General features: G+C 65.0%; 2 protein-coding genes across 2 annotated transcripts; one reads left to right on the top strand and one right to left on the bottom strand.

The window, feature by feature from the left end:
* Nucleotides 1-352: 352 nt before the first annotated feature.
* On the bottom strand, nucleotides 353-10,110 carry LOC100086449 (rab-like protein 3). The gene is given in 9 exon segments (XM_001508203.5): nucleotides 353-603; nucleotides 714-752; nucleotides 2,061-2,132; nucleotides 2,489-2,639; nucleotides 2,917-3,031; nucleotides 4,478-4,607; nucleotides 7,551-7,586; nucleotides 7,588-7,643; nucleotides 10,020-10,110. Coding segments are annotated over 9 exon segments (708 nt in total). The 5' UTR covers nucleotides 10,063-10,110; the 3' UTR covers nucleotides 353-537.
* A 1,701-nt stretch (nucleotides 10,111-11,811) lies between these two features.
* Nucleotides 11,812-24,446, top strand: GTF2E1 (general transcription factor IIE subunit 1). The gene is made up of 5 exons (XM_029081420.2): nucleotides 11,812-11,847; nucleotides 12,511-12,989; nucleotides 20,466-20,667; nucleotides 22,781-23,022; nucleotides 23,934-24,446. Exons 2-5 carry the CDS (start codon nucleotides 12,542-12,544, stop codon nucleotides 24,365-24,367), a joined length of 1,326 nt encoding a protein of 441 aa, XP_028937253.1. The 5' UTR covers nucleotides 11,812-11,847; nucleotides 12,511-12,541; the 3' UTR covers nucleotides 24,368-24,446.
* Nucleotides 24,447-25,517: the final 1,071 nt, after the last annotated feature.

The following is a 25,517-nucleotide window of genomic DNA, read 5'->3' as shown; positions in this document are numbered from 1 at the left end:
TCCCGGCGGGCAGGGAGCGTCTACCACCTCCGCTGGGTTGTCCTCTCCCGAGCGCTAAGGCCAGTGTTTCGTCCACAGGAGGCGTTCAATAAATCCCGCCGACCGACTGGACAGCCGACCCCGGCTCCGAGCCGCTGGTCCCCGCTCACGGGCGCGGCAGGGGAGAACGGGGCACTGACGCTGGGAGGGCCGGGGGAGGGGACGGTGCTCTGCACATAGTGAGCGCTCAACGGATACGACGGAATGAACGGAAGGGGCCCGGTCGCCCCCTCCTCGCCCCCCACCCCGGAGGGACAGGGCAACGACAGTCCCGCGGGGCCCGCCCGGGGACAGAGTCAGGGGGCTGGGCCAGGTCAGTGAGCCGCTCTTTTATTGCATCCCGGCCTCCCGGCGGAGACGAGGCGGAGAGCGAGAGGGGGCGCGGCGGGGTCGGTGCCGCGGGGTGGAGGCCGTCGCCTCTCGCTCCCCGAGCCCGAGGGTGACGCCGGGGACGACCGTCCCGGTCTCCGGGCTGGCGAGGGGCCTCGAGCGGGCGCTTCAGTCATAGTGAAGGCTCTTGAGCGTCCCTCCCGCGAAACGCTTCCGGTCGGGAAAGCCGGGGACCTGTTCGAGGAGGGGAGAGGTCAGCGGGTCGGGCCCGGCCCCGCCCCTCCCCGCCGTCGGCCCGCGCTTTGCCTCCCGCCCGCCGGCCGCGGGGGGGACGGGGGACGCACCTGAGCGCCGTCCCGGAAGAAGTATCTCTTCTCGATCACCTGCGGGGGCAAACGGAGAGGGGGTTCAGCAGAGGCGTTTCTCTGAAGCCCAGCAGTTGCACCGCGCTGGGCCCGACGCTCTGGGGAGGCCCCCGGGAGCCCGCCCGGGGTTGGGCGTCCGCCCGCCGGGAGGTCTAGCCCCGGAGGTCTCGAAGCAGCGTGGCTCAGTGGGAAGAGCCCGGGCTTGGGAGTCAGGGTCACGGGTTCGAACCCGGATCTGCCGCTTGTCAGCTGGGGGACTGGGGGCGAGTCACTTCGCTTCTCTGGGCCTCGGTGACCTCATCTGGAAAATGGGGATTAAACGGGAGCCTCACGTGGACGACCTGATGGCCCCGTATCTCCCCCGGCGCTCAGAACGGTGCTCTGCACGTAGTAAGCGCTTAACAAATACCAACGTTATTATTATTCTCTCTTCCGAGAGGGTTTTCCCAAGTAGGCGCTCCTTTCCTCTTCTCCCACTCCCTTCGGCGGCGCCCTGACCTGCTCCCTCTATTCATCCCCGCTTCGGGTCCCACGGAATTTAGGTCCACACCTGTCATTCACCGATTTCTCTTCACGTCCGTCTCCCCACCCTCTGAACTGTAAGCTCGTTGTGGGCGGGGACCGTGTCTGCTTACCGTTCTCGCGTCCTCTCCCAAGCGCTTAGTACAGCGCCCTGCCCAGAGTAAGCGCTCAATAAATACGACTGAATGAATGAATGAGTCCCCGGGGGGGAAGAGCCCAGGCACGAGCACCCGGGAAGGGGATCCGGGCCTCCCCGATCCAACGGGACCCGAAGCCCAAGCCGTCCGCCCGCCCGCCGGGCCCCTCCCGTGCCGGGAGGGCGATGGGCCACGCCAACCTGGGCGAGCCAAGCGTCCGGGCCGGTGTCGGGTCGCTGAACACGTAGAGGGGTGGACGAGGGTGAGGGGGGGGAGTCGATAATTGAAAGGCAAAATCCTTAGCGGGGGAAGCTGGAGGGAGCGTTGGCCGAGAACCGGCCACTGCCCCTGGATGGGGGGGATCACTTGACCGGCCGAAGAGCCGACCTTAAGTCGGGTGGGCCCTCCCTCGGGGGCAGAGACCGGTCTGGGAGGAGAAGGCGAACGCACGGGGCAGGAGGGCAGGCACCTCCACCGGCCCGCCCGGGCTGGAGCCCGCTGCCCCGGGGCCCGGCGCCGGAGGTCCCGCGCCATCTCTAAACCGGCGGCCGGGCCGGCCGGGAGGGAGGGGAGGGTCGCCCGAGGAGGAGGAGGGGCTGGTGGCGGTGGGGGGGGGCCGCCCTCCTCGCTAGGACACGGAGGCCGGAGACCAAGCCGACGGACCCACCTTGTCGAAAAACCTGCTCAGCTTGACGGCGTTGGACGAGCCCGCTGCCAGGTAGCGGAGGTGGGTACAGTCCTGGAAGACACCCCCGGGGAGGCGCCGTTAGGACTCCGTGTGCCGGGTCTGGCCCCGAACCACAGAGCCTCCCCGGAGCCGGCCCGGCGCGTAAGGCCGGCCGTGCCCGACCCGGGCTCCGGCCCCCCGGCCGGACCGGGGACGAGCGTCGCCCTCCGTCCGCCCGGTGCCCGCGGCGAAGGTCGATTCGGCACCCGGGACGGGCGCCTGGAGACGGTCCCAGAGAGGCCCGGCTCCGGGGGCGGGGCGTGAGGCGAGACCCGGATCGCACGGTGCCGGGCCGCCCCCCGCCCCAGCTCCGTCCACCTAACCGAGCCGACCCCCGGGAGGTCCCCTCGGGGGCGGGGGAGACCCACCAAATTGATCTCCTCGGCGTTGAAATCTTCAGCCAGGAAAGCTGTCCTGGTGAGGACCTCGTGCCGTTTCCCTTCGGGGATCTGGTCCAGCTTGGTCCCTATGACCAGCAAAGGGAGCTGGTTATCGGCAAACTGTTCCCGGTCGTAGTCCCTGGGAAAGGGGCGGGGGTGAAAGGTGAGCCTCTTTGGCAACTTGCTGGGGACGGGGCGCTCGGTAAATACCAGATCTACCCAGTATCACTCCTACCCCCACGGGGAAATACCGGCCACTCCGCCAACGCTCCCAACCCCAACGTCTTCCAGTGGGGGCCGGGCGACGCTCCGCCGCCTCCTGGCCAATTTCCGAAGACCCCCCCCCCCCGAGGGTCCGAAAGTAACGGGCGGAGGGGAGGACGGTCCCAACGGTGACGCGGGACGTAGCTACTCACCCTCCGGTCACCAGGACCCCGGTGGGCCCCTGGTCCCTGTTGAGAGCTTCCAGTGACCAGCGATACAGGTTTTGGGAGGACTTCTTATTGGTCAGGTCGTGGACCAGAATGATGCCTGCGGAAGCCGGGAGGAAAAAGGGGTCAGCGGCCCCCCCTGTCGCTCCCGCCCGGTCTGACGTCTGCAGATTTGGAGACGGTCAGTCGGTCGTTCAATCGTATTTGTTGAGCGCAGGTGAGCGCTTGGGAGGGGACAATACAACAACAGACGGACCCATTCCCCGCCCGCAACGAGCTGACAGTCTAGAGGGGGAGATGGACATTATCCTACGTAAATCTGGAGGGTGGAGGGGTCTCAAATTCATTCACTCATTCAGCCGTATTCATCGGGCGCTTCCCGTGCGCAGAGCGCTGTTCTAAGCGCTTGGGAAGTACAATTCGGCAACAGAGAGGGACGATCCCTGCCCACGGTGGGCTCACAGTCTAGAACGGGGGGGGGGGGGGAGTCAGACATCAGAACAAGTAAACGGGCGTCGGGAGCATCATTATAAATAGGATTACAGATATAAACACCTCATTCGTAAAAATAAGTGGAATTAAAACGATAGATACGTACGTACATACACGAGTGCCGGGGGGCGGGTAGAGGAAGGAGAGGGGTCGGGGAGACGGGGAGAGGAGGAGGCGCAGGGGAAAAGGGGGGCTCCAATCCTATGCTTCTGACCCAAACGCCTGACCGGCCCCACCCCGGCCTTCCCCAAGGGCGCTCCTTACGGGAAGGTCGATCCGGCCTCGGCTAGTTGGCCCGGTGACTTCTTTGCTCCGAGGAAGTCTCGCGTGACTCCTCCGGGAGCCCTCCCTAGCTGGACAGCCTCCTCGTCGGGGGGTGAGACCTGGACTGTAAAAACCTGGGGGGCCGGGGGCCCCTACCTCTAATTCAGTTTCTTACCCCTCTCCCCTCTTGGACCGTAAGCTCCTCGAGGGCAGGGAGTGTTTAGGGCAGGGCCCTGCACCAAGTGAGCGCTCGATAATCGTCCCTCTCTCCAGGGTGCTCGGAGAATACCAGTTACGACGGCACATACCGCGAAGCCACGGTAACGGGGGCGTCCCGCCGTCCGCAAGGCGGACGGCCCGCCGATACCGTAGGTTGGCAGAAGCTAGGGTGCCCGCGGAAGCAGCACGGCCTAGTGGCTGGAGCCCGGGAGTCCGAAGGTCACGGGTTCTAATCCTGGCGCCGCCGCCTGTGTGACCTCGGGCAAGTCACCCCGCTCCTCCGGACCTCAGTCCCCTCCTCTGTAAAATGGGGCTTGAGACTGGGAGCCCCGTGTGGGACAGGGACTGCGTCCTACCCGTCCATCTGGCACCTACCCCAGCACTTAGAACAGTGGCGGGCACACAGTAAGCGCTTAACAGATACCACAATAAATGATCATCGTGGAGTGCCGGGGCCCGAGCCGGACGGGAGAAGAGCACCGGGGCGGAGCCCAGGCGGAGGCTCGACCTCGGGGCCCCGGTTTGGGCAACGGGGAAGTGGGAGAAAGAAAGGGGGGAGGAAAAGGTTTACCGTTCACGGCGTTGTAGAACACCGCTCTCGTGTTTTTCACACTGTTGGCGCTGCCCACCGAGCCGCCGACATCCCACAGTTCGATGTAGTAGGTCTTCTCTTCCGGAGTTCCTTCCTTGTAGTCGTGAACCTGAAAAACCCAGTGACGGAAATCCGCTCTGCGGAGTGCCTACTGTCTGCGGGCCACCGCGCTGGGAGCCCGGGGTGCGAAGAGCACCGTACCGGGCCCCCGGGGAGCACGCGACACAAGAAGATACGGTCTCCGACCGGGAGGAGCTTACGCTCTAATAGGGGCGACAGGAAGGCATCGATTAACTCCGCGCCGTGGGAGCAGGAGGGAAGACGGAGACGCAGACGGAAAGAACCGAAGCAAGCCAGCGTGGAATAAATCAGCCAAAGATCCCGAAGCGCTAGACGGGGATCCGCCTCTCGTCGGCTGCGCGGCCTCGGGCGAGTCACCTCACTTGGCCGTCTCTCCGTTCCCTCGGGGATTAATGCTGGGAGCCCCAAGTGGGACACGGACCGGGTCCAACCCGATTAGCGTCGATCTCCCCCGGTGCTTAGAACACCGTTGGGTAAGCGCTTAAAAAACATCCTGGTCATTACGAGACGCGTCCCGGCGAGATGAGTTTCTGAAGGTCTCCACGATTCCTCTCCTCCCCGCTGGTTTTTACCGTCTTTGGAAGTTTAGGATCAAACCGCGGGCCTCCTGGGCCCAAGGGGCCTCTGAGGAGGAAGGCTAAGTCTTGGCTTCCCAGGAGGGCCTCGGTTCCCGGGCCGGAATCTGTCTCCCGGCCCGCGGGACCATAGTCCGGAATGCCGAGGGCCTGGGCGGTCAGAGCCGGGGGGGTCCCCGGATCCACCGTCCGCTGAAATTCGGGAGTCCAAATCCGGTTCTCCCTCCTACTGAAAACGGTGAACCCCACGTCGGACAGGTGTCTGATCTGATTACCTTATAATAATAATAAGGTTGGTATTTGTTAAGCGCTACTCTGTGCAGAGCACTGTTCTAAGCGCTGGGGGAGATCCAGGGTCATCAGGTGGTCCCCCGTGAGGCTCACAGTTAATCCCCATTTGACAGATGAGGGAACTGAGGCACAGAGAAGTGACTCGCCCCCAGTCACCCAGCTGACAGGCGGCAGAGCCGGGAGTCGAACTCATGACCTCTGACTCCCAAGCCCACGCCCTTTCCACTGAGCCACGCTGCTTCCCCAGCCACGTTATGTCGGCGCTTGGCACAGTCCTCGGTACGGAGTAAGCGCCTAACCAACACCACAGATAGTAAGACCGCGCGGCTAAGGCTGGTCTCAACCCCAAAAGTAGGATTTCCAGGGAGCCTGGAACCTTTCCCTTCACATCACCACGGGGCCCCGTGGCCTATACGATGATTCTCATTCAGTCCTTCAGTCCTATTTATTGAGCGCTTACCGTGGGCGGAGCACTGTACTAAGCGCTTGGAATGGACAAATCGGCAACGGATAGAGACGGTCCCTGCCCACTGACGGGCGCACGTCTGATCACTCAGCCGACTGCTCCGAACGGACCGTGGTATTAGAGAATAAGCTCAGAGGCAGCCTGGCTCGGTGGAACGAGCACGGAACTGGGAGTTAGGACACCAGGGTTCTAATCCTCGGTCTGCTTTTTTTTAATTTTTTAAAACGGTATCCATTAGGCGCTCACTATGCGCCAGGCACCGTACTAAATGCTGGGGTAGATAGACGCTAATCGGGTTGGGCACAGACCACGTCCCGCATGGGGCTCACCACCAATCCCCATTGTGCAGATGAGGTAACTGTAAACTCGTCCTCTGCGCCGTAAACTCGTCTTTAATTCATTCAGTTGTATTTATTGAGCGCTTTCCGGGTGCCAGACACTCTACCAAGCACTTGGGAGAGTACAGTGTATCGACACATTCCCGCCCACCACGAGCTCCGAGTCTAGAGAGTGCCAGCGCGCCGTGGGCAGGTTTTGTTTCCGTAATACTGTCGTGTTGCACTCTCCCGAGCGCTTAGTACAGCGCCCTGAACACGGTAAGCGTGCAATAAGTACAACCGATTGACTGAGGCCCAGAGAAGTGAAGTGACTTGCCTAAGGTCACACAGCAGACAAGTGGTGGGGCAGGGATTAGAACCCAAGTCCTTCTGACTGCCAGGCCCGGGCTCTAGCCACTGGGCACGCTGCTTCTCATGCTTACCTGCTGGATGACCTCGGTCCAGTCCCTTAATTTTCCTGCCCTTCAGTTTCCCCACCTGTGAAATGGGATTAGCTAGCTGCCCACGGGGGACGTTGGTATTTGTTAAGCGCTTACCCTGTGCAGAGCACTGTTCTAAGCGCTGGGGGAGACACGGGGTCATCAGGTGGTCCCACGGGAGGCTCCCAGTCTTCATCCCCATTTGACAGACGAGGGAACCGAGGCCCAGAGAAGGGGCTGGCTCACAGTCACCCAGCTGCCAGAGTGGCAGAGCCGGGATTCGAACCCATGACCTCTGACTCCCAAGCCCGGGCTCTTTCCACCGAGCCACGGTTTGATTGTACTGTTTCTAATAATAATAATGTTGGTATCTGTTAAGCGCTTACCGTGTGCCGAGCACTGTTCTGAGCGCTGGGGTGGACACAGGGGAATCAGGTCGTCCCACGTGAGGCTCACAGTCTTCATCCCCATTTGACAGATGGGGGAACTGAGGCACCGAGAAGTGAAGTGACCTGCCCACAGTCACCCAGCTGACAAGTGGCGGTGCCGGGATTCGAACCCATGACCCCGGACTCCAAAGCCCGGGCTCTTTCCGCTGAGCGACGCTGCTTCTCTACCAAGCGCCGCAATTATTATCCATCGATCCATCGCCTACGTCGAGCACCGACCGGGTGCCAAGCTCGGTCCCGAGCACCTGGGCAAGTCCAACGCGATAAGAGTTGGCAACGGCGACGCCCGCCCGCGGGGATTATTCCGGAATATTTTTAACGTTCCCCGGCTCCGGGTCCTCCACGCGCGCTCGTGTCACTTACTCGTTCATTCAGTAGTATGTATTGAGCGCTCGCTATGTGCACGGCACTGTCCTAAGCGCTTGGTACTTACTCGGACATCCACCGAGCAGCCGACGGTCCAGGACGGGATTTCCCAGCACTTGGTTCTGGCAGAGCAGATGAACGAGGGATGATTTCCCAACCCCTGCGGAGGGACGGGGACACGAGAGCGTCATCCACGCGGAGGTCGGAGCGTAATAAGGATAATAATAATAATAATGTTGGGATTTGTTAAGCGCTTACTCTGGGCGGAGCACTGTTCTGAGCGCTGGGGGAGAGGCAGGGTCAACAGGTGGTCCCACGTGGGGCTCACGGTTTTCATCCCCATTTGACAGACGAGGTCACCGAGGCCCAGAGAAGACAAGTGACTTGCCCAAGGTCACACAGCTGACAGGTGGTGGAGCCGGGATTAATGACAATAATAATAACGGTGGTGTTTGTTCAGCGCTTACTATGTGCAGAGCCCTGTTCTAAGCGCTGGGGGAGAGACAGGGTCATCAGATTGTCCCCCGTGGGGGTCACGGTCTTCACCCCCATTTTCCAGATGAGGTCACCGAGGCCCAGAGAAGTGCAGTGACTTGCCCACAGTCCCCCAGCTGACAAGTGGCAGAGCCGGCATTCGAACCCATGACCTCTGACTCCCGAGCCCGGGCTCTTTCCACTGAGCCACGCAGCTTCTCTAGAGAAGCAGCCGGCCCGGACCCAGGCCTGCTCCTGCCCCTCGGGACTCGGCCCGGCGACGGGGCGTAGCGAGCGTTTACTGGGAGCGCTGTACTGAGCGCCTGGGAGAGGTCCAAATGACAGACGCGCTCCCGGCCCCCGTTGATCTTACGGTCAAGACGGGGGACTCCCCGTAGCTTGGGAGACCCCAGGGAGGGAGAGGGATAACATCTGGGCTAACTTATGAGGAGTAGCGTGGCCTGGGAGTCAGAAGGTCACGGGTTCTAATCCTGACTCCACCGCTTGTCTGCTGTGTGACCCTGGGCGAGTCGCTTCACTTCTCCGTGCCTCAGTTCCCTCATCTGTCAAATGGGGATGAAGACCGTGAGCCCCACGGGGGACACCCTGATGACTGTGCATCTCCCCCAGTGCTTAGAACAGTGCTCTGCACATAGTAAGCGCTTAAAAAATACCACCACCATTATTATTGTCATTAATCCCGGCTCCACCACCTGTCAGCTGTGTGACCTTGGGCAAGTCACTTGACTTCTCCGGGCCTCGGTGACCTCGTCTGTCAAATGGGGATGAAGAGGGGGAGCCCCGAGGGGGACAATCTGCTGACCCTGTCTCTCCCCCCAGTGCTTAGAACAGTGTTTGGCCCAGAGTAAGCGCTTAACAAACACCAATATTATCATTATTATTCATCCCAGCTCCACCATTTGTCAGATGTGTGAGCTTGGGCAAGTCACCTGACTTCTCTGGGCCTCAGTGACCTCGTCTGTAAAATGGGGATGAAGCCTGGGAGCCTCACGTGGGACCACCCGATGACCCTGTCTCTCCCCCAGCGCTTAGAACAGTGCTTGGCCCAGAGTAAGCACTTAACACCACCATTATTATTATTATTAATCCCAGCTCCACCACCTGTCAGCAGTGTGACCTTGGGCAGGTCACTTGACTTCTCTGGGCCTCAGTGGCCTCATCTGTCAAATGGGGATGAAGACTGGGAGCCTCACGAGGGACCACCCGATGACCCTGGATCTCCCCCATCGCTTAGAACAGTGCTGTGCACCTAGTAAGCGCTTAACAAATACCATCACTATTATTATCATTGACTTCTCTGGGCCTCAGTCCCCTCATCTGTCAAATGGGGAGGAAGACTGTGAGCCTCCCGCGGGACCACCTGATGACCCTGAATCTCCCCCAGCGCTTAGAACAGTCCTGTGCACCTAGTAAGCGCTTAACAAATACCAACATTACTACTCTTATTCTTCTCTGTGCCTCAGTCCCCTCATCCGTCAAATGGGGAGGAAGCCTGGGAGCCTCACTTGGGACCACCTGAGGACCCTGTCTCTCCCCCAGCGCTTAGAACCGTGCTCTGCGCGTAGTAAGCGCTTAACAAATACCAACATTATTCTCACTGACTTCTCTGGGCCTCAGTTTGCTCATCTGTCAAATGGGGAGGAAGCCTGGGAGCCTCACGTGGGACCACCTGAAGACCCTGGATCTCCCCCAGCGCTTAGAACAGGGCTCTGCACCTAGTAGGCGCTTAACAAGTACCAACTTTATTATTATTATCCTTAATAAAGAGGATGAATGGATGGATGGATGGATGAATGAATGAGCGAGTGAATGAATGACAATGGCGGCCTGAGGAAAGGGGCCCCTTCGCCCCCCTCCAGACGCCGCTTACGTAGCGACGCCGCTTACGTGACGACGTCGCTTACGTGCCGCCGCCGCCCCGCTGCCTGCCGGGAAATGTAGTTTCGGCCGCCCGAGCGGGGCCCCGGCCTCCAGGCGCGGGGAAGAAGGGCCGGGCGGAAAGGAGGCGAGCTCCAGGCCGCCATCCACCCCGACCACTCACCCGAGTCGCCCAACACCAGCACCTTCACCCTGTCCAAGGCCATCTTCCTCCTCCTCCTCCCCAACGGCCCGGACTCCGCCCCCCCCCATTGGCCGGACGCCGGCCCTCCTCGGGAGCCGATTGGCCGAGCCGGCCGTCCGTCGGGGAGGGAGGCGGGAGCGGCCGGGCGGGCCGACCAATCAAAGGGGCGCGACGGGGAGGGAGGGGGGGGACCGGCGGCGCGGGCTTTTGACGTCACGCCCTCCGCGGCCGGGGGGGGGGAGGGGGAGCGGAAGTGGCGGGGCCGGCGCGGGTCAGTCGGGCCTTGGCGTCGCCACGTGGGCTGTGCTGAGCGCCCCCCGTGTGCTCAGCGCTGTGCTGAGCGCCGGGGACGGGGGAAGCCACCCTCATCGGGGGAGGCCACCTGCTCGCCGCCCTGCCAGCAGCAGCTGCAGCAGCAGGGGGTTGGGTAAGCGCTTACTAGGTGCCCAGCACTGGTCTAAGCGCTGGGGCCATCATCTGATCCTAGTGATGGTGTCGGTGAAGCGCTTATTAGGTGCCCAGCACTGGTCTAAGCGCTGGGGCCATAATAATAATCCTAGTGATGGTGTTAGTTAAGCGCTTACTAGGTGCCAAGCGCTGGGGCGATAATTATAATCCTAGTGATGGTGTCGGTGAAGCGCCTATTAGGTGCCCAGCACTGGTCTAAGCGCTGGGGTGATAATGCTCATCGTAGTGATGGGGTCGGTGAAGCGCTTATTAGGTGCCCAGCACTGGTCTAAGCGCTGGGGCCATAATCTAATCCTAGTGACGGTGTGGGTTAAGCGCTTACTAGGTGCCCAGCACTGGTCTAAGCGCTGGGGCCATAATCTAGTGATGGTGTCGGTGAAGCGCCTATTAGGTGCCCAGCACTGGTCTAAGCGCTGGGGTGATAGTGCACATCGTAGTGATGGTGTCGGTGAAGCGCTTATTAGGTGCCCAGCACTGGTCTAAGCGCTGGGGTGATAATGCACATCGTAGTGATGGTGTCGGTGAAGCGCTTATTAGGTGCCCAGCACTGGTCTAAGCGCTGGGGTGATAGTGCACATCGTAGTGATGGTGTCGGTGAAGCGCTTACTAGGTGCCAAGCACTGGTCTAAGCGCTGGGGCCATAATAATAATCATAATGATGGTGCTGGTTAAGCGCTTACTAGGTGCCAAGCACTGGTCTAAGCGCTGGGGCCATAATAATCATAGTGATGGTGTCGGTGAAGCACTTATTAGGTGCCAAGCACTGGTCTAAGCGCCGGGGTGATGATGCTCATCGTAGTGATGGTGTCGGTGAAGCGCTTATTAGGTGCCCAACACTGGTCTAAGCGATGGGGCCATAATAATAATCGTAGTGATGGTGTCGGTGAAGCGCTTACTAGGTGCCCGGCACTGGTCTAAGCGCTGGGGCGATAATACTAATTCATTCAATAGTATTTATTGAGCGCTTACTATGTGCAGAGCACTGGACTGAGCGCCGGGGATGGACGATTCGATACTAAGCGTAATGATGGCGTTGGGGAAGCGCTGACTAGGTGCCCAGCGCTGGTCTAAGCGCCGGGGCGATGATACTAGTCATAGTGATGGTGTCGGTTAAGCGCTTACTAGGTGCCCAGCGCTGGTCTAAGCGCCGGGGCGATAATGCACGTCGTAACGAGGGTGTCGGTTAAGCGCTGACTAGGTGCCAAGCACTGGTCTAAGCGCTGGGGAGATACAAGGTGATCGGGGGGTCCCACGTGAGGCTCACAGTCTTTATTCCCCTCTCCCCACAGGAGACCTCGTCTTCCGCCGCGCAGCCCTGGCGCCGTCGGTGACACAATAAGTAATGATGATGAGGATGGTGTGGGTTAAGCGCTTACCGTGTGCCAAGCGCTGTTCCGAGCGCCGGGGTGATCATACTGATCGTAACGATGGCACTGGTTAAGCGCTTACTGTGTGCTAAGCACCGTTCTAAGACCTGGGATGATGATAGTGATAGTATTCGTTAAGAGCTTACTCGGGGGCCAGCACCGTTCTAAGCGCCGGGGTGATAATCATCGTAATTTTGGCATTTAAGCGCTTACTATGTGCCCAGCACTGTTTTAAGCGCCGGGGTAGACCCAGGGTTATCCGGTGGTCCCAGGTGGGGCTCCCAGACGTCATCCCCGTTTTCCAGACGAGGTCGCCGAGGCCCAGAGAAGTGAAGCGAGTTGCCCAAGGTCACCCGGCAGACGAGGGGCGGAGCGGGGTCGCTCACCCGGCCGAGGAGGGGCCGAGCCGGGAGTCGAACCCTTGACCTCCGACTCCCGAGCCCGGGCCCCTTCCGCCGCGCCGCTCCGCCGAGCGTCGGGGCGATAGTCGCGGCGGCGTCCGTTGAGCGCTCTCAACGGGGAGAGACGGCAAGAGGGGTCGGACGCGGCCCCCGTCCCGCGGGGCGGGGCGGGAGGGGGAGCGGGTCCGTCGTCCCCGGTCCCGGCTGACCCTCGGCGACCCCTCTCGCCCTCAGCCCGGCGGAGGCGGGCGGCCCCGGGCCCGCCATGACGGACCCGGACGTGCTGACGGAGGTGCCGGCCGCCCTGAAGCGCCTGGCCAAGTACGTGGTGCGCGGCTTCTACGGGCTGGAGCACGCGCTGGCCCTGGACATCCTCATCCGCAACCCGTGCGTCAAGGAGGAGGACATGCTGGAGCTGCTCAAGTTCGACCGGAAGCAGCTGCGCGCCGTCCTCAACACCCTCAAGGGGGACAAGTTCATCAAGTGCCGCATGCGGGTGGAGACGGCCGCCGACGGCAAGACCACCCGCCACAACTACTATTTCATCAACTACCGCCTCCTGGTCAACGTGGTCAAGTACAAGCTGGACCACATGCGGCGGCGGATCGAGACGGACGAGAGGGACTCCACCAACCGCGCCTCCTTCAAGTGCCCCGTCTGCTTCAGCACCTTCACCGACCTGGAGGCCAATCAGCTCTTCGACCCCATGACAGGTGAGGCCCCCCCCCCGCCGATCACGGCGCCGGGCGGGATGCCGCCGCCGGGCCGTCCTCCGAGCGCCGGGGCGGCCGCGAGGCCGGCGGGGCGGCCGCCGTCGCCGTCCCCGTCCCACCGGCGAGGCCCAGAGGAGTCGCCGCCCGCCCGAGGTCACGCGGCGCCGGGCCGGGCCTCGGAGCCCGGGAGAGCCGCCGTCCTATTGCCGTGTCGCTCCCGGGCGCCTAGTGACGATAACGTTGGTATCCGTTAAGCGCCTGCTGTGTGCCGAGCGCTGTTCCGAGCGCTGGGGGAGACAGAGGGTCATCGTTCGTTCGTTCGGTAGTATTTATTGAGCGCTCACTCTGTGCAGAGCGCCGTACCAGGCGCTTGGAACGGACAAGTCGGCAAAAGAGAGAGACGGTCCCTGCCCTTTGACGGGCGCACGGTCTGATCGGGGGAGACGGACGGACGAGAACAAGGGTCGTCCCGCCTGAGGCTCCCGGTTAATCCCCATTTTCCAGATGAGGTAACTGAGGCCCAGCGAAGTGACTCGCCCCCGGTCACACAGCTGACAGGTGGCAGAACCGGGAGTCGAACCCATGACCTCTAGCTCTTTCCACTGCGCCGCGCTGCCTCCCCCGTACAGGGCCCCGCAGACGATAAGCGCCCAGGAAGTAGGACCGACTGGGTCCGGGGGACGTGGGCGCTAATCGCGGCTCTTCCGCCGGGTGACCTCGGGAGCCTCCCGGGCCTCAGTTTCCTCATCTGGAAGATGGGGATTTGAGGCAGCGAGCCGGGGGGGGGGGGGGGCGGGGGCGGGACGGGGAGCGTGTCCGGCCTCATCGGCTCGTATAATGTTGGTACTCGTTAAGCGCTGACTGCGTGCGGAGCACCGTGCTGAGCGCTGGGGGAGAGACAGGGCGATACAGCGTATCCGCCCCGGCGCTCGGTACGGGGGAGCGCTCGACGGATACCGTTAAAAAATAATGACAATCGGGGCCGGCTTCGGCGGGCTTTGGTTTCCTTCAGTCAGCCCGTCAACGGCGTTGACTGAGCGTCTCGCCGCGGGCAGGGTACTGAAGGCCGGGTAGAGCCCTCCCCTCGAGGGGCCGGTCGTCTACCGTGCCCAGGGTAATTTGCCGGTGGTATTTATTGAGCGCTTGCGCGCGGAGCGCTGCACTGAGCGTTTGGGAGAGTACAGAGGAACGGAGCGATGCGCTTGGGGCAGTCCGACGGAGTGAGTAGACGCCGGAGCTGCCCTCAAGGAGCCGACGGTCCGCTGTACCGAGCGCCCGGGAGGGGGTGTAGAACCGGTACGCTCTGGGGCAGGAGACCTCAGGTCTCCTCGTAACGGTCGTGATCAAAACAGTCATAATCCAATCGTGATAATTCGAGTATCTGTATCGAGGGGCAGCGTGGCCTAGCGGGTAGAGCCCGGGTGCCCGTCCCGGCTCCTCCCCTTGCCCGCCACGTGACCCCGGGCGGGTCAACGTCGCTTCTCGGGGCCTCGGTTCCTTCATCCCTATAATGGGGATTGAGACCGTGAGGCCCGTGGGGGACGGGGACCGGGTCCCAGCGGATTAGCTTCCGTCTCCCCCGGCGCTCGGTACAGTGCCCGCCGCGTAGGACGTCGTAAAAGAAAAACCAAAGCCGGAATATAAAGACCTTCTCCGTCTCTCCTCCCCCATCGCCCCCGGCCGGGGGCCGACCGGAAACCCCGTCCTCGCTGGGCCCGGGCCGTCTCCCCGGGGCCGGACGCGGTGATGAGAGATCTCCGTCTCCTCCGAAATCTCATTAGCGCGGCCTGGAATTAGCGGATCGGGAGCGGGGCCGCCGGCGGCTGCTCCCGCCGGGCGACCTCCAGGGTCGGGAGGAGCCGAGCCGGGCTCCCTCCCGTCGTCGGAAGGACGACGGCCGCCTGGGGCGATGGGGAAAGAGGGGCTCCCCCCCCCACCCCCCGGCAGCGAGCGCTCGTCTTTTTCGCTTTTTAACGGGATCGGGTAAGCGCTTGCTCTGCGCCGGGAGCCGTACTAAACGCCGGGGTAGATTCAAGCTCCGCGGCGGGGCCGCGGCCCGCGTCCCCGTTTTACAGACGAGGTCTCTGAGGCACGGAGCGGTCAGGTGACTCGCCCCGGCTCACCCGCGGCAGATGAGGGGCGGAGCCGGGATTAGAACCCGGATCCTTGTTCTGTCCCCTAGAATATGGCGTCGCCATCCCCCGCGGAGGGAAGGGGAAGCGTTGGGCTGCCGGGGAGACCCCCGAGGGCAACTACGGAGAGGCGGGCCCCAGTCCCCGCTCGAAATCCACGGCCCAGGCCAGTGAGGACCCCGGGATGAGGAGCCTTCTCTTGGGCCCCGACTCAATCCATCCGTCAGTGATACTTACCGAGCGTTACCCTGCGCGGAGCGCTGTACTGAGCTCTCCGGAGAGCAGAGTACGAGAGAGGTGGTAGACGTCATCCCCTCCCACGGAGGGCTCAGGAGAGGAGGAGGAGACAGACGTTAAAGTGACGGAGGGCGAGTCCCCGTAATTAGTGAGTCACGTGGCCAAATGGAAGGAGTGACCCGGGGGGAATTGGTTAAGCGCTTACTACGTGCCGGGCACTGTACTGAGCGCCGGGATGGATGCAGGCGGATGAGGTCGGACCCAGTCCCCGTCCCATGTGGGGCTCACAGTCGCCGTCTCCATTTTCCAGACGAGGGAACTGAGAAACGGCGACCGGCCCCCCCGGCGCTTGGAAGGGGGCTCGACGCACAGAAGAAGCGGCGTCTTGAGGTTTTGGAGCCCGCGGGGCGGTCGCCCCCCCGGCCCCTCCCGGCTGCCGGGCGGCGTCGAGCGGAGATCCCAGGCTAGTCGTCTTTATGGGGAACGATCTCTCCGTAGCTACGAGGGAGGCTTTCGTAAAGCCCAAAGATGCCCCGCTGCAGCTCCTCTCGGGGCGCGTGTGCGAGCGAGCGTGTGGGCGGGCCGGCGTGGGCGGCCCCAGGCCCCTTTTAGGTCTGTCAGCCGGCTTTTGACGGGCGGGCGGGCGGGCGGGCGATCTCCCGGGATACCCGGTCCCACTCATGTTTCGCAACCGGGAATCTTTCGCTCCCCGGAAGGCCGAGATGAGTCCGCGTCGGGGCAGCCGGGGACGCGGCTCCCGTGCGCCGAGCGGCCCGGCCGTGCGCGGTCCCCGTCCCGCGTGGGGCTCGCGGTCTCGATCCCCGTTTTGCAGAGGAGGGGAGTGAGGCCCAGGGAGGGTCGCGCGGCAGACGAGTGGGCGAGCCGGGATTAGAACCCGTGACCTCCTGACTCCCGGGCCCGGGCCCCGTCCGGGGCTAGGTCTTAGCGGTCACGTAAGACGACCGGGCCGGGCACGGTCCGCGTCCCGCGTGGGGCTGACGGTCTTCATCCACGCTTGACACGTGAGGCGACCGAGGCACGGAAGTGAAGTGACTTGCCCGCGGGCACGGAGCCAGGCGCGGCACGGTCTGGTGGATAGAATAGGGGCTCGGGAGACGGAAGGACCCGGGTTCTAATGGCGGCACGGCCTCTTGCCCGCCGCGGGACGTGGGGCAGGTCACCCTGCTTCTCCGTGCCTCCGTTACCGCATCCGTAAAATGGGGATCGAGACCGCGTGCCCCCCGTGGACGTGAATCGCGTCCAGTCCTGTCGCTACCCCAGCGGTCCTTCCGCCGCCTGCGCTTAACAGATACCAGGAAGAGCGACCGCCGGATTAGAACCCAGGTCGGTCCGACTCCCGGGCCCGCGCTCTTTCCGTCGGGCCGTGCGGCCTCTCCGTCGGAGGTGTCCGTCGAGGCCTTACCGTGCGCAGGGCGCCGGGCGCTTGGCAGCGGGCAGTTCAGCGGAGTCGGCAGACACGTTGCCCGCCCGACGGTTATTTTAAGAAAGGGAGGAGGCAGGAGGCCCGGATCCGGTTCGGAAAAGATTTGCCTTTCGGAAGGGGCCGGCCGACGGTTCGGAGAGGTCGGGGGGGGGGGGTGTTCTGTCTTTTAAAGCAGATTGGAAATCCAAGGATTCAGCCGGGGCCTTTCCTCCTAAGGATTCAAAGTGCTTTCCCCGTGCCTCACTTGTCTGTTCGTATTCTCTCTGGCCAGGGCGGTAAAACAGATAGCCGATTGCTCGGAAACCCGGTCGTCCCCGGATCTCGGGCGGCCCCGACCCCGCTGTCGCCCTTCCCAGATCTGACGCTTCTGAATGTAAATGTCGTTCCGCCTGTAGGTCACCCTGATCTCATTTCCTCTCTGCGAGTCGGCTCGCTTTCGGTAATTTCGATTCCGTACCCGACGTGCCGCCGGTCGGGCCGCCACCTGTGTCCGTAAAGGGCCCGGTCGCTCCTTAAGGTCAGTCCCCCCGACCCCTCGCCCCGAGAAGGCAGGGAGAGGGGTGGGGGGGGTCCTCTGATCCCCTTCTAGCTGGAGCCTCCGGGGAGAGGAGCGTCCACCCCGGTGCCCGTGAGGTGGACGGGCCTAACGGGAACGTGGGAAACCGGCCGGCCGAAGAAGGAGCCGCCGGACCGCCTCGGCGGGGTCCCGCGAGGGGAACGGTCGTGGGCCCCCTTCAGCCGAGGGCTCGACTCGCCCCGCGTCCCGGCGGGAGCACGACGGGCGGGGACGATGACGATAACACCGCCTTGAATTCCACCCCCTCGAGGGAGCTGGAGGACGGATGGATTTTTTTGGCTAAAATTCATCCGTTTCGGGGCTGCGTTTCCTCCTCGGCCCAAACGCCACCGAACGCCGACCGCCCTTCGGGTTTCCCGGGTGCGAGAAGCGAACGGTTCCCAGGTCCCTCGCTGGGCCGGTGGGCGGGGAGGGACGCGGCCGCGCCCGGTCGGCGCGGGGTGGGCGCGGTCGGGGCCGTGAGGTGGGCTGGGTGGCAGCCACGGGGAGGACCGACAGACCACCCTCCTCCGCCTGCGGATCCTCAGAGGCCGAAGGTCGGGGGACCCCGCGCCTAGAGGAGCTCAGAGGCACTTGACCCGCCCCGACCCCATCCCCGCTTTCATCCGGCCGCTTCCCGGGAGATGACGGTCGTCTCCCGGCCGCCCTCGCCCCCTCCCTCCCTGTTCCGCCCCCGCCCGAGTGGAGCGGATCGGAGAAGAAGCCACGCTCCCCTTCCCCGCTCCCTCCCGCCCCCGCGGGTCGGCTGGGTCCGTTTTCTAAATGAACCTAGACTGTAGTAAGCTCGTTACGGACAGGGTACGTGACTGCTAATTCTGTTGCGTTGGACTCGCCCAAGCGCTTAGCACAGCCGGATGAAGCCTCGGCAGTGGGCACCGTGGCTCGCTCCCCCCCCGCCCCCCCGCTCGGGGCTCGGGCGGCTGCCGGAGGCCGTGGCGATCGCCGAGTGCGACGGTGGGGTGGTTGTGGGCGGTGCGGAAGGGGAAACGGCGGGGGCCGGTTCGACCCGGGGGCCCTCACGCCGGCCCGCTCCGTAGCCCTCCGAGGACGGGAGCGACGTGGCGAAGCAGGACCCACCCGTCGGCCGACAGCACGGAGCGTCGACGCCGTAACGAGCGCGTGGAGAGGATTCGGACGAGTTAGTGGACGCGGCCCCCGCCTGCCCGCGTGGCTGTCCTCCCGTCGAGGTGTCTCTTCGCCTGTCCTGATAATGTAATAATAATTATAGCGTTGGTTAAACGCTTCGTAAATACCCTTGATGGGTTGACCCCCACCCAGTGCCCGCCCGGAATCTCTGCCCTCCCCCTTGTCCTGGCCCTGCGCGTGTCCCGATCCTCGGATCCAGAAAGGGGGCACGGTTGGGCGTCGGCGGAGGAAGCGGAGGCGTTCCTTACTCGACAGCTCAGCCCGGGTCGCACCGGAAGGTAACGGATGGCCGGCCGCGCGGTTGTAAGGGCCTAGTTTATCGCCCGCTTTTTCTCGAGGAGCCCGAGGCACTTGAGAAGCCTCGTCCGTCTCTCTCCGCGAAGGAGAGCGGTGACGAACGGCCCCGTTTCCCCCGGCGGAAAAAAAGCCGCAGCGGGGACCTCCGGGGGGGTCGTCTCCCCGGCCCCCCGAGCCTTCTTTGCGGCGGCCCGGCGGTCTGGTCTCTCCCCCTCCTGCTTCTCTCTCCCTCGGCTAGCACGTTTCTACTGGGGGGGGTTTGAGATGAGCGGATTAAGGAAGCCAACCGGAGATGATCCCCCCCCCCCCCCCGGCCCCGACTCCAGCAGGCGAAACCGGGGGTCTTGCGGAGAACCGCCGTTTCCCGCCGTTAGCTGCCGGGGGGCCGGGGAGGAGGGGGCTCCCGCCGGGCTCCCGGAATTTGGCTCCGGCCGAGTCCCGGCCCTCTGAGCTTCGCGGCGGCCGACCCGGGGAGCCTTCGGAGTTCCCGTGGCTCGCTCGGGCCCCCGTCTCCCGTCGAAGCCCGCGGTTCCTCGCGGGGAGGAAATGGTAGCTTTTATTTTCAAATGCGGGCATCGCGGCGGCGTCAGGCTGCAGCAGTAAGAATGATGCTATCTTTTAAGTGCTTACTGTGTGCCGGGCACTCTGCTAAGCGCCGGGGTTGGGTGCGAGCGAATCGGGTCGGACACGGTCCCTGCCCCGCCCGGAGCTCACCGTCGTAATCCCCGTGTCTCTGAGGCACAGAGAAGCGAAGCGACCTACCCGGGGTCACGGGGCAGACGAGCGGCGGGGCCGGGATCAGAACCCGGGACGTTCTGATCTGCGGCCCGCGCTCCGTCTACCGTGCCGGGCGACTTCTCGATGCCCCGGGCGGCACCCCGCCCCCGGCACACCCGCGATGGCGAGCTCCGTGTGGGGCGGGGGCCGCGTCGGAGCCCGGCGTCCGGCCCCGGGTTTGGCCCGACCCTCCGCGCCCCGTAGGCGCCTGGCACGGCCCGTCCGCCCGATCCCCTCCTGCCGGGAGCGACCGCGTGGTTTCGCCCGTCCCTACCCGTCCCCTCCGTCAGAGGTGGTGGAGGAGGAGGAGGAGGAGGAGGAGGAGGAGGAGGAGGGAGCTACCGGGCCCCGGGAGGCTGGGAGAGCCGGCGGGAGGGGTGGAAAGGGCGAGGGAGGGTCGGGGGACGGTGGGGAGGCTCGAGAAGGAGGGTAGGCGGGCCAGACCGGGGTGTGCCCACGCCCGCCCGCTCCGCCCGCTGCCGTTGGGGTACTCGTTAGGCCCTTGCCGTGTACCAAGCGCCCGTGTTAAGAGCCGGGGTAGATATAAGGTTGTCGGGTCGGACCCGGCCCCAGTCCCGCGCGGGGCTCACAGTCCCGACCCCCAGGCGAGGTACCCGAGGCCCCGAGAAGTCGAGCGACCGCCCGAGGTCAGCCAGCGGACACGTGGATCGGAACCCCCGCCCTCCGACTCCCAGGCCCGGGCTCTCGGCTTCACCTCGCCTCCCGCGAGCCCCCGGGCCGCCGTGGGGCGGGGGGAGCGTCGCGGCCCCGGGGAGAGGGGTCGGGTTAAAACCGAGCGCGCCGGGGACGTTCCTGGGGCCGGGCGACGGGCCCGGTGACCCGCCCGGCCCGACCGTTGCGCGCAGGGACCTTCCGCTGCACGTTCTGCGAGACCGAGGTGGAGGAGGATGAGTCGGCCATGCCCAAGAAGGATGCCCGCACGCTGGTGGCCCGCTTCAACGAGCAGATCGAGCCCATCTACGTGCTGCTGCGGGAGACCGAGGACGTCAACCTGGCCTACGAGATCCTGGAGCCCGAGCCCGCCGAGATCCCGGCGCTCAAGCAGAGGTGGGTGGTGGGCCCGGCGGCGGGCACGGTGTCCGCTGAGCGCCGACCGGGGGTGGGGAGTGGCCGGGGAGAGTTCGGCGGAGTCGGCGACGTTTGCGGCCCCGTCTCTCTCTGCCCTCTTGGCGTCCCGCCCCTCCTCTTGGGCTCCGGGCCCCCCTCCTCTCTCCGAGACCGTCCCGTCCGTCCGTGTTTCTCCTCTCAGGGCCCTGCCCGGGGAGGGGGGCCCAGGTTCCAGCAGCGGTAAATCTCGCCGTCCAGCTGCGAGGCGTCAGGGGCGGATGGCACAGCCCGTATTGTGCCACCCAGCCGCCATCTGCTCGCTCTCCCCTTCTGCCGGCCGTCTGGCTGGAATCTCTTCTCTCCCTCTCCGCTCTCTCTCTCTCTCCCCGGAGCCTTCCGAATCCAGAGCTCCCCCCGCCGCCGCCCCCCCCCCCCCAAACTTTACGTCTTCCAGATCCCCTTCGGAGACGTCACCCTCCTCCCGCCGCCACCGGCCCTTTCCTTTCTCTCTCCCGACCGGACACGTGTCTTTAAAAAAAAAAAAAAGGAATCCGCTCGCGGCCCAGAACCGGAACGAGAGATGATTTTCCTTACCCCTGGGAGAGCACGTTGCACCGCGAGAACGTGCGAACGGCTCTACGGCGGCCTTAAATAACGCAGGAGGCTGCCCGGTTGAATGATCGGCGGCGACGGTGAAGGAGCCGGGGGCGGCGGGAGGAGCCCGGAGCGGTCCCGCCGGGCGGGAAGAACGGGGTGCGGCTTGTAAACGTGCAGGAGCGGATGTGCGTCTTTCCAGCGGCCACCCGGGCGGAGCTCCCCCGGGACCCCCGTTATCTCCGAGGCCGGATGAATCACAAAGGCCCAGCGACTCGGGAGGCCGGGGCGGTCGACGGAGCGAAGCGCGGGGTCCGGTTCTCTCCCCGTTCAGATGGGCGGCCCGCGGGATCCGCGCCCTGGTCCGTTTTGGAGTCTGAGGCTCACTTGCTAGTCGGGCGATGGACAGAAACAATCGCCGCTGGTCCTTGGGCGGGTATCCGTTTAAACGGCCGGAAGGTCTGGTCTGCCGGTACGGGGGGCGGGGGCGTCTGTAAGGCACGGTGATGATTCGACGGCAGCTGTTTATTAAGGGCCCAGGTTGTTCCTCTTCTGGGTCCCCCCTTTTTTCCCTCTTTTTCCTCCTCTCCCCCCCCCCGTTCTGTTTTTGTAAAACCGATCGATCCCCTTTCCCCCCGCTGCATCAGCTCCTCCGCTTGGCGCCGCAGGCCGGGAGGAGACCCTTTTCCCAAGCCCCTTCCCCCTTCGCCGGGCAGTTCGTTCATTCGTTCGTTCACTAGTATTTATCGAGCGCTTCCTACGCGCAGAGCACCGGACTAGGCGCTTGGAACGGACGGTTCGGCAACAGGTAGAGACCGGCCCCCGCCCGGTGCCGGGCTCCCGGTCTAATTCTGCGGCCTCTCTGGGGGCCCGGGGGGGAAGGTGCGTCCTCAGCGGGGCCTGGCGGATAGAGCCCGGACCCGGGAGTCGGGAGGACTTGGGTTCGAATCCCAGCTCCCTGTCTCGGCTGCCGCGTGACCTCAGGCAAGTCACCTCTCCGGGCCTCGGGTACCTCGCCTGGAAAAAGGGGATTAAGAGCGTGAGCCCCACGTCGGACAGAGGCTGTGTCCGGCCTGATTTGCTTGCGTCCGCCTCGGCGCTTAGCGCGGGGCCTGGCGCGTGGTGAGTGCTTAACCGGTGCCATAGGAAGAAAGAGAGAGGAGCAGATCTTTATATTTAGTTGTGATTTATTTATATTAATGTCTGTCGCCCCCTCGACTGTGACTCTGGGCAGGGAATGCGTGTTTTCTCTTGTCCTCGCCCGAGCTTTCGGCACGGCTCACTCATTCAATTCAGGAGTATTTATCGAGCGCTTACTCTGTGCAGAGCACTGTACTAGGCGCTTGGAACGGACAGTTGGGCAACAGGTAGAGACGACCCCCGTCCGTCGCCGGGCTCCCGGTCTAATGGGGGGAGACGGTGCTCGGCACACAGAAAGGGCTCAGTGAACGCGACTGTCCGCGTTTATCCGACCCCCGTTGACGCCCGCGGTCCTTTCCTCCCTCCCCCCCCCCCCCAGCAAGGAACGGGCGGCGGCGGCGGCGGGAGCCCCCAGCCTCGCCGGCGGGCCGCCCCGGGAGGCGTGGGCCACCAGGGGCCCGTCCTACGAGGACCTGTACACGCAGAAGGTGATCATCAGCATGGACGACCGGGAGGACGTCCACCGCGCGGCGGCCGAGGGCAAGCCGCCCAGGGAGAGGCCCGTCTGGCTGCGGGAGAGCACCGTCCAGGGGGCCTACGACCACGAAGACGGGGCGGACGGTAAGGCCGGCGGGCCGGTGGCGGCCGGCGGCGGGTCTGCGCGGTTGGGACGCGTGCGCTTGCCGGGTGGTTGGTTTGCCGGTACCGTAGGGGAGCCGCGCGTCTCGGCGGAGAGAACCCGGGCCCGGGAGTCAGCGGGACCCGGGGCCTGATCCCGGCTCCGCCGCTCGTCGGCTGGGCGGCCTCGGGCCGGTCGCTTCACTTCTCCGTGCCCCGGCGCCCTCATCTGCCAGATGGGGTTTAAGACGGCGGGCCGGGATTGGGTCCAAGCTGACGGATTGGTATCTGCCCCGACGCTCGCAAAGGTGCTGGGCACACGGCGGGCGCTTAATGAGTACCAAAATAACGGTAACAGTGAGCGGGGGATGTTGAAGGCATAATGGTGGGTGGTGTAGGTGATGGCACGTGTCCTGTGTGTGGCGTGTGTGCATGCGTGTGCGGGGGGGGGGGGTGTACGCGTGGCTGGTTGGGGGCGGCGCGCGCTCTGCTTCTCCAGCGCTCGATCCCAGGTTTGGGCTCAACCCACGACGCGGTGTCCGGGCCGGAGAAGCCGACCGCGGCCGGGGCCCCCCGGCGCCGTCTCCCCGACTTGCGTCGCTTCCCCCTTCCCCCCGGCGGCCGCCGGGAGAGACTCGAGCCGCGGCCGGTGGAGGTCGACGCCCCGCTGGCTCGGACGCGAGGGGGACGGAGCCGGGGGTCCGCCTGCGGTCCGGGAGGGCGGGACCCTCGAGGGCGGAGGCGGCCGCGGGCCCGGTCGGGGGCCGGCGCCAGGAGAGCGGGGTTAGGGCGGTCCCCGGGGGAGCGGGGCCGCGGCGCCGAGCCGTCCGTCGGGCTCGGCCGTATTCACGAAGCGCTCACCGCGGGCGGAGCGCCGTGGCGGGCGCTTGACCGGGCCGTCGGCCGTCCCGCAGGGGCCCTGGGCGTCGCCGGCTTCCAGGATCGGGCGGAGGGCCGGGGGGCGCCGGACGACAACGAGGAGGTCATGCGGGCGCTGCTCATCCACGAGAAGAAGACGCCCTCGGCCGCGGCGGGCTCGGCGGGCGCCGCGGCCCCCCGGGGCCCCGGCCGCGGCAGCGACTCGGACAGCGAGACCAGCGAGTCGGACGAGGAGTCGCCGCCGCCGCGGCCGGCCGCCTTCCCCGCCGCGCTGCCGGGCCGGGACGGGGACGGGGACGAGGACGAGTTCGAGGAGGTGGCGGACGACCCCGTGGTCACGGTGGCCGGCCGGCCCTTCTCCTACGGCGAGGTGAGCCAGCAGCCGGAGCTGGTGGCCCAGATGACCCCCGAGGAGAAGGAGGCCTACATCACCATGGGGCAGCGGATGTTCGAGGACATGTACGAGTGAGCCGCCCCCGCCGGTCCTCCGGCGACGGGGTCCGGACCCTCGGGGCCGTCCGTCCGGGGCCCGCGGCGGCCGGGACGGCCGGACGGGGGGAGGTGCCGGGGCGGGGGGGGGGATCCGCTCAGGGCCCCCCCCCCCCCCTTCCCCGTCGGTTTCCGGAGCCCCCGGCGGCCCCCCGGCCCGCGCGTGGACGGTCGGGCCGGCGCCGGCCCCCTCGCCCCGGTTCCGCGGCTCCTCCGCCCGTTCCTCCCGGTGCGGCGGAGGCCGGGCCCCACCCCCGGCGTCTTCCGTTGGTTCCGGAAGGATCGTTCCCAATCCGGAGCGTCCGGACTCCGGTGCCAGGGGAGACGATGCCCGCGGGGGCGGCCGGGGCCGGGGCGAGCCGCCTGGGACCGGCCGGGGGCCGGGAACGCGGCCCCTCCGCCACGCTCGGGGCGGATTTCAGCATCTCCGTACCCCGACCCTTTTTGTAAGAATAAACCGTCTCCAACCCTTTCCGTCGAAGGTCTCTCCGTCACGTTCGGATCGATTTAACGGTCGAGGCTGGCGCCCTGCTTAGGCGCAGGGGAAGCGGTCGGCGATAATTGCCTTTGAACCTCACCCGTACCGGGAAGCCTCCCCCGGTTAAATCCCGGCACCCCGCGTCCCGTCTCCGATCCAGCCGGCGTCCCGGAGCTTCTGCATTTACCGTGCAGTAGGTCATTTCCGTATAATAGTACCGATGACGGAAATCGTTAAGCGCTTACTAGGTGCCAAGCACCGTTCTAATCGCTGGGGTAGACGGGAGGTTATCGGGGCGGCCCGCGCGGGGCTCACGGTCTCAATCCCCATTTCGCAGACGAGGTCACGGTTAAGCTCGTCGAGGGGAGGGAACGGGGGGGGGGGTCTCCCGAGGGCCGACGGCGTCGCCCCGCTCTCGTTTTCGTATCCGTTGAGCGCTTACTCTCCGCGGGGCGCCGAACCGGGCGCCGCCGCCCTCGAGCGCCGGATCGCCGGGCTCTTCTCCGCTCGCGGGGAGGCGGCGTTTCCGGAGGGACCCTCGGGAGGGCCGCCTCCCCGGCCCCGCTTCTCTCCTGGGTTCCGGAAACGGACGGGGTCGGGGGGTCCGGGGTTGCTTGGGCAGACCTAGGGGCGCACCCGGGGACGCGGAGGG

The sequence above is a fragment of the Ornithorhynchus anatinus genome, chromosome 16 (assembly GCF_004115215.2).
Source record: "Ornithorhynchus anatinus isolate Pmale09 chromosome 16, mOrnAna1.pri.v4, whole genome shotgun sequence".
NCBI lineage: Eukaryota > Metazoa > Chordata > Mammalia > Monotremata > Ornithorhynchidae > Ornithorhynchus > Ornithorhynchus anatinus.
The sequence above is the reverse complement of the archived record's forward strand: the minus strand, read 5'-3'. Positions and strand labels throughout refer to the sequence as shown.